Source organism: Monopterus albus, unplaced genomic scaffold (assembly GCF_001952655.1).
Source record: "Monopterus albus unplaced genomic scaffold, M_albus_1.0 scaffold45.1, whole genome shotgun sequence".
Lineage (NCBI taxonomy): Eukaryota > Metazoa > Chordata > Actinopteri > Synbranchiformes > Synbranchidae > Monopterus > Monopterus albus.
In genome coordinates this window covers 2,814,424-2,823,053 of record NW_018127925.1, presented here as the reverse complement: position 1 = coordinate 2,823,053, position 8,630 = coordinate 2,814,424, and the positions used below count along the sequence as shown (strand labels likewise).

The window sequence follows — 8,630 nt, the reverse complement described above, 5'->3', positions numbered from 1 at the left end:
ATGTGAGTAAAAATGTGGATGAAAAACTCAGATTACAAGTACTGGGTTAACATGTCCCATTTCCCATAGGCTGTTTCCCGACATGCAGCCTGTAGCTGTTTATTAGATGCATGCTGTGAGCGGTCAGCAGAGAATAAACTATTCTCAGGAAATCTTTGTAGAACTTTGGGAATATGACAGCAAATTTCCTGGATGTTTTCTCTTACCATCAGATCACAGCAAGGCAGCATTCTATGAAGCCCTCTATTATGATGATACATGTATCATCTTTCACTATGGATTGCAGAAAATACATGTGGCAAACAACAAATAGCAACCTTCCCTTTTCTCAGCAGGCACCACAGTTACTTCCTTATACCGTAAATCCATTCATGTATTGTTGGCAAGTTGGAGCTGACCCAATAGCATTAAACTCAAACTCATTAAAACTGTGTTTTGTGTTCCTAACAAAAATGGCACAGGATCACAGGACTGGGGTTGACAGTTTCTGAATTATTCACACTACAGTACTTAACCTCCTGATACACTTTGATTACCTTAAACTGCCAGTTTTAGAATAAAACATGAGGTAAATTTAAAAAATTTAGGAAAAAATCATGTAATATCATAGACAGTCTTCTAGAGTAAGCTTGAGTGTCTGTTTTATCCAGCTTTTTTCCTGGTTGGTTCAATTGAATTTCTTTTGTCATATATTTATAAAATGTCATTCATATTTTTCCAAATGTCATTTTTAAAATTCCTCTGCTTAACCTAAATTATATCACATACTGATTAGCGCTTTTGTCAAACATACAAAAATGTGGGTATCCAAAATGTGACTGGGACAACATACATCCTTTAGAGTCTAGGGAACAGGAAACATGAAGGTGTTAATTATTAATCCATTGTTTTTCAAGCAGCACTTCCTATCACTTTTCCCAAGCTTAGGATCAAGTTTCACAATTGCATATGTGGGCATGTGTCTGGGTGCTTTGACTGGTAGGAAGAGTGTGGTGTAATGGTTTTGATGGCAAACTAAGGAGCAATGTGTGTAAATATGGGTGTGTGTATGTGAGAGAGAGAGAGAGAGAAGTTGTTTGCCGTGAAAAGGCAGAGGTCTATATAAGAACTTTTACTGTCCCAGATGAAGCAATAAAGGTTGGTGTTAGGGTGAGCACGCCTCACATTGGCTGAGAAGCTCCTCGGAGTACATGTTGAATTTCAGACACAGGGAATGCGTCTCTCCACCAGGATGACATTCAGATGCTCTTCTAGCAACAATTGACAAAGTGACCAGTGCTTCACAGGTGAGAAAGAATACGATGTTTGCATGAATGTCATTTTTTAAATTACCTTTCTTCAGCACCAGAATCACTTTGTATGTGGATAAATAAATGAATGGCATGCTCTATAGGCAGTTAATGTTTTTATATGTGTTGTTTTATAAACTCAGTCAACTCAAAAAGACCTTTGAGCTATTTCTAATCAAGTTTCCTACTAAACTTAACTAAACCTTGTAACAAAAGTTAATTTACTTTGGTTTCTCAGATTTGCGATTTGAATTTGATGCCACTTTTTTTTAATGAGAAGCTGCATCATACAAAAATCTTACCATTAGCTCAAAATGAATCTTTTAATACGTAAACCATCTGGACTGTATGCATGCTTTTTAGTAAATCAGATGTTTATATGGCTGCTCTTAAGCTTTGCATGCACCCAGTCTCAGAGGAGAACACCAGTGAATTTAGCAGCAACCGTTTTATTTTTCTGTGGCAAAGAAATTAAGTATAATCAATACTGTATATGACTGTCATGCTGTGAGAGCTGAAGGGATTAGGAAGCAATGTGACTTGGCAAAACAAACAAGGGCATACAAAAGACTGATTAGATCCCTGTGTTGCACCCATCTTCTCTTTTATAGCCTGTCAGCCTTTGGTCACCTGTCAGACTTTGCCCACCAGTCAGACTGTCAGGCAGGATCAACACTTTCACAGAAAAATATTCATGTAATTTACAATGTAAATTCTGTTGGAAATGCACTATGATAGAAATGAGCACTCTAGTGTGCATACAGTACAGTATAGTGAATGACAGCATATGATACACTCTTTTCTTTTTAGACCCCAAACTAGTATCCTAGTGGAACCTACTGTAACTGCAGGCAAACATACAAAAGAGGTCATGCACCATAGCTCATACTAGAGTGAGCTGAATATCAACAAGGTTATCAGAAGTTAACCTTGAAATTCCTATGGTGAAAGAGACCTTGTGTGGAGAACAGCTACCAGGCTTAGCCTGATCCACTCTGAAAGCTCTGTGTATTTACTTATGTAGCTGTACCTACCTACAGTATATAGAGCTGTCTAGTTCCACATCTACTGTTACTCTGAGACAATTATCAAGGCCAAGTGAGCAAAGGTTGGGCGTGAGCTCGTTCCATAGTCTAGGTGAAGCAACACAATTAGCTGCTCTTTACATATAACAATGACTCTTTTTCCTTTTTTCTTGTATTCCCAGTCAAGCTTTTTCTCTTTTTTGTTTATGCCACACAAGACAACAAATGTTGGAATTGTTGGATAATCACCTTTATTAGGCCAAGTATGTTACACACAAGGAATTTGTTTTCGGTACAGAACTGAGGCAGCCATCTGTGGTGTCAACTCACACCGATGGCTCTAACCCTCAGGGGCAACTTGGGGGTTCAGTGTCTTGCCCAAGGACACTTTGACATGTGGACCAGGCACAGGCACCATGATTTGAACCACCAACTCTCGTTGGGAGATGACCGCTTTACCCACTGATCCACAGTCGCCCCCCAACGGCTAAATTATATTCATAATTGTGTGTATAATACAGCTACTTATCCTATTCCGCTACATCAATGGACCTGATAGGAAATGCTGTGTAGCATCAGCCAGGGACAAATGACCTTAGTTGCGGGTATTTATTAAGAATTAGAGTTTGGTGTTCTTTGTTTATTTGTTTGTTAGATTGATAGGCAGACTCAAGTGACTAACTTTAGTGTTACTGTTGCTAACCGCTAAGGTAGCTACTGCTAACTGAGCTGTGTGACTCCGCTGCTGTTAGTAACCGATAATCTGGAACTGGTAATAGGCATATTAGATGCATAAATTTGTGCCCAAACATAAACTAAATGGTTTTTGTAACTAAAGAGTAACATAATGACACAATTTCTTTCCATGAGTGGCTTCAATGCAAGTCAGTTCCCTGAAACGTGAATGAATTCATAGTGGTAGAGGCCAGAGACCTCCAGCCAAAGTCACTGGCTCATCACAGCTGCCACTTCAGCGTCATTGCCCAGTAGAGACGTAGTATTACTCCTCACCCCGCGTTGGGGTTGTAATCAGAAAATTGTAATTATTATTATTATTACTATTATTATTGTTATGTTGCAAAGAAATCTATTTTGATTGCAGTACCACAGTTCTCCCATATATTTTCTTTGACTGCAGATTAAAGAAACAAAATAAACCCTATAGGTGTCCCATACAATTCCTAGTGGCTACGTTTTAGAAGCACAGACCTAGTGACCACAGTGTTCATTAACAAGGATTTTTAAAGGGTAATGTAACTTAAAAACACAGGACACTATATTGTTGCTGTATTGTTTTCTGTGTGTTGAAACCTTCAGGCATGTTACACTTTTGGCCACACACCAATAAGTGATGTCAGAACAGTTTTTTTCTTACTCTCATAACATAGGTGTGCCTAGACCTGCAGCATTCCTCATTCCTGCATGCTATTTTACTACAACCCATAAAAAGCTGTTTTATGATGTATAATTCCAATGTCAAATTACCTTTAATTCTGCATAGAATAAAAGCCTATTCAAATATGATTGTAATGTGCTACAGTTTTAGTCACACATGCGCTGGTCTGTTGGTCTGCCCGCTTTTGTCCAGACTGAAATATCTCAGAATCTTTTGAATGGATTACATTTCATTTTGTCCTGATGTTCATTCTTACCAAAGGCTGAATCCTAATGAGTTTAGTGATTTACTCTGGTGCCACCTCAGGGCTTATATTTTGTTATTTAATGAACTGGCATGACAGCTGCCTCCCTCAGGATGAATTGTAACAACTTTGATGACCCTCTCACTTTCAATTTAGCATTATCATCAGATAAAAAAAAAATATATATATATAACACATGTATATACATATATACATATTTCCAATACTTTACTTTATGTACCAACTACCTGCAAAACCCTGCAAAGAAAATGGAATCCCCATAAGCTTCATCTGTACCTTGTGTTCTGTGCTGTTAGTATGCTAACATGCATGGTAAACAATTAACACCTGCTACACCTCAGCACATTAGCATTGTCAGTCTAAGTGTGTTAGCATTCTGGCATTAGTATTTAGCTCAAAGCAATGCATGGCCTTCTAGATTCCTGTAGGGCATCAACTGTAAATATCACATCCTTGTTATGCTCATGTTATGTGAAGCACTTTGTTCTCCTTTTGAGTTGTAAAGTGCTATATAAATAAAGTATTATTATTATTATTATTATTATTATGAGACGTGGCATGGCATCAGCCACAGTTTGATGTAAGCCAGGAACTCCAGACTGATACCAGTTGACTTCTCATTAGACTCAAAACACAGGTAAACAAAGAGCCACACCCCGGCCTCAGGTCATGTTAGTGCACACACACTATGCCACTGTTAACTACACAATATGTCTGGGTTTGTGGCATCGCTGTGTTACATCTGTGTTTTGCTTGTATCCTGTTTGTGTCTTTCCAGATGTGTGGTTGTATGTCTGAGCAACATATGAGGAGCAATGATGCACTAGAGGGGAGCTAAAGGGTGAAGGATGCAAAAAGAGGCAAAACAAAAAAGAAGGCGTGTTTTATGTCCAGAGGGTTTAAAAAGTTTGGAGTGGGAGGAGACACAACACCGAGAAGGCACACAGGTAGGACAAGACAGAGAGGAGGGTTCAGTTTGCCTGGAGTATTTTTGTTTTGTCACCAGGGCTTGGTCATTCTGGGAAGGACTGAAACACCAGGTTACACTCATGACTTTTTGTTATAGCCTTGGGGTTTCAGAAAGAGGCAAGTCAGGTACCATTCAAGCCAGATTAACTTACACTGCCGGAGCAAAAAAAGGAGAGCAGGAAAGAGATCGAGAGACTGAATCAAACCAAGTTTTGTAATTCAAGCAAATGGAGCAGGCTTGAGGGAAGAGGACAAAGGACTTGCACGAGATAGTGAGTTTCTGGGGAGTCCCACCTCTAGGGAAGGAGGGCAGCGCTAACTCTACTCAGTGTTGGTTGAGGGCCTTTTCAACTACATCATGAGGGTGAGTGCAAATGAGGTGGAATCAACATATTCATTGTAAAGATGGCTAATCAGGTCACTGGTTTACATTGAAAGGACCATGGCTATTTGAATAGTGTCACTATATATATCCTTGTAACTCATTTGTTTACCATTTTGCAGTACTGGCTCATACCAGCAGCTCTATTTTGCATTTTTGGAGATGTGCATGGGAGGGCATATTGCCTTATGCTGCAGTGGCAGCTTGGGGTGCAAGTGGGAACAGTTCAGGTGCATAATGACCCTGCTGACTGATTTTATTTGGTTTGTGTGGAATAGTTTATTTTACTTCTATGATGCTCTGGTAACGCTTGTTCATGTCTGTATGTGTGTAGTGCAGTTTTGGGGAGTACTGAATTACATGTTATTAAATTAGGAGTTTGACTACATTTTGTGTTAGCTTGCTGGTAGGTCAACTACATTCATATTTGAATAGCCATTCAAGTAATCAAATTACTTTTTTGCAATTTTTGGTGTAGTTAACTACTGAAACTACACATTTGTAATAAAAGGAAATGAATGATTTTTGGATTATAACTGCGAGACACTGCTCATGTGTCACATAAACAAGAGTTTCTACTCTGCTGCTCTGACAAGCGAAAAGGCAGTCCACTGTTCAAGTTATTCATACTCTCTGAAAAGGTGCGAGCTGAAGACTTGAAGATGACAAGTAAGACAACAGGCCTGTTTTTAAGATCAGTGTTCAAATTGGTTGAACAGTCTATGGTGAAATTTTTTAAAAAGTCCATACAGTCTCTGAGAACCTGTGGTGAAAACTCATGACTCACCGGAAGAAACTGAACTACAGTAAAGCTAATGAAATATAGTTTTGTTAATTGAAGTTACTTAGAATCAGAATCAGCTTTATTGGCCAGGTGTGTTGGACACACAAAGAATCTGACTCTGGTAGAGCGGCTCTCAACGCGTATGTACATGGCCTTATGTAAGGCAGCAGTGGGCAAGTAACCAATATAAGGCTGAGAACAGAAGTAAAGTAGACTTAGAGAAAGTAGTCCAGACTACTTTAGAGAAAGTAACCATTGTTAAAAAAGACCAAATTGACAATGTTCATATGAATGATACAAAATTATAACAATGTAATACAAAAAAATCATATGCCAGCACAACGTGCCACTCAGTCACATTTACTACCTGAGACCTAAACCTGTCCTGTGTTAAATTCTATAGTCCACCATGTCACCCATAGTTTCTCAGCAGACCTTTTGTGAATTAATATAATCCAACAAAGGTGAGATGCAGCAACAGGGACACCTTATTTGAACAAAATATTTACCATAGCAGGGTTTTATCTGGTTGAACCAGTTATACTTTGCTGGAGCTGTTCCCACTAAGGCTGGGCAAACTGGCTGTCCCATCGTATCAGTCAGTCTGACTCTAGAAGACGCAAAAACACATTTAACAGGATCGAGGTTAGTTGCAGAAATAACCTGTGCGATACAATATGTTCACATATGGCTAATGCTACCTAGTTGTTTGGAAACATTGTTCTGGCTCTTAGTCATGATACAAAGACAGATATAATAATTGTATGTCATAGTATGACATAACAGTTTCAGGTTTGTGCTTGTCAATTCTCAGCAGTGTGCCTTTTTTTAGCCATCTTGGTTAGCTGGACCTCCAAAAATGCTCTGACTCAATCATTCTACCATTACTCCTCTCACTCATCCTTCCTCATTATGCTAACTATCAGGTGATGACGACCTGTCAGAGTTTCCCTCCAGTTGATAGTATTGATAGGTGTGTGTGATAATTTTTACGATGTTAATCAGCCTCTGTTAAAAGTAAATTATTCACTTACACAGAGACATTTCTATTACACAGGTTTTCAACTGATAATTTCCATATTATCAGTGTGAGGCAACACTGCAAATAGCACACAAAAGATATCTAAAGTTATTACATAAGAGGAAAGACATGGCTACAAACTAATTATATACAACTTCACCATACGTGATTACAAGTCTCATATTACAAGCGAAAGTGCTGCAAGGCTTAATGCACCCAAGTGAAACCTTGCTTTATTCAGTGTACAGAGAAATCTGAGAAGGATTTCACAACAATAAAGGATAATATGTCGATATCTCTGACATATGCAGCTTTTATGCTTTAAGCTAGACATGAGCATTTGAAACGGTGTCTTATGAATGTATCTCGGGGAGTTTCTCAGCACAGCTCTCAGCCGACACAGCTGATTCATAGCAGAGTTAAATTAAAAAAAACTTGCCCAACAACATTCTTTACTCCTCTCTCTTCATAGAGACTGTACACTTTGCTTGTTCCTTGCATTTGACCTAGAGCTGATATGAGGCAATAGTATCGGTGGTTTTTAATACACAGAGATAAGATTTCATACCTTTCACTTTGGGTGATTTTGAGCACTTCCTTTCAACTGAAGCCATTCTAGGAGAATGCGGCTGGTGGCATAGACATATGCAAATGTGAGAATTTACCTAATACTTTTAAGCAGAACTTTCCAAAGTATTATGCAACGCATACAGAGTACTGTACAGAGGTTTAAAGTTGAAACAATGAATCAAAAACAGGGAGGACAAGACAAAACTAGAACATGGAAGTGCTCTTCAAACTGTCAGCCTGTCACTACATACCAGGGGAGGAGAACCTGCAAATGGGCTGGTCAACAGCCAAACTGATGTGACACTTGACCTATAACAGTACAGGGTCACCTCTGATGAATGAAATCACATCTGCCAACTACAGAGGATGCACTGAAAGCAGCTTACAAAAAGTGTCACAACACAGATGATCTCAGTTTGTGCACCATGAAACTAGTCTGGATTGAAAATTTTCAGAATTTGGTGGTGTGATTCCATGGCGGAGATGCTGGTGATTCGTGGTTAGAAATCCGCTTTTGAAAGAAATATTAGTAATTTACTGACATTCCTTTGTTTTTCTTAAACGACAAATGATTGATTGATTTATTCTTTCAAACATGCAGAACAGAACAAATGACAGCAACACACACATAATTACACATATCCAACCAATGCTAATTTTCAGTTTGCTTACACCTATTACATGTTTGAATGGAGTAGGAAGAAGTCAGACTTATCCAGTCCTACCCCATAACATCATATTATACAAAAAATTTCATGCATCATTGGCTGCAAGCAGTATCTCTACATAGGTAATTATCTTCTTCACCAACAAGTAATACACAGAAAATTAAAACAGAGTGTTTCCTTAATGCCTTCTCAAATAAATCTTATTCTTGCATATATCTTGTATGACACATACATTTATATTTATATTTAAACTCCTCAATT

At 38.5% G+C, this 8,630-nt stretch overlaps 1 protein-coding gene across 2 annotated transcripts in view; it reads left to right on the top strand.

Annotated features, from left to right (window-relative positions):
- Window positions 1-1,210: 1,210 nt before the first annotated feature.
- Window positions 1,211-8,630, top strand: part of LOC109960250 (transmembrane protease serine 4-like) — a 15,280-nt gene continuing 7,860 nt past the window's right edge. The window contains exon 1 of one of the 2 annotated variants that reach the window (XM_020600207.1): window positions 1,211-1,286. Coding sequence is in view for 1 of the 2 variants with exons in the window: in XM_020600206.1 (XP_020455862.1) it covers window positions 5,303-5,308 (6 nt within the window). In the remaining variant the exon portion in view is untranslated. Of the gene's footprint in view, window positions 1,287-5,166; window positions 5,309-8,630 lie in introns of those variants that run through there. The other variant, XM_020600206.1, reaches the window with a different exon arrangement.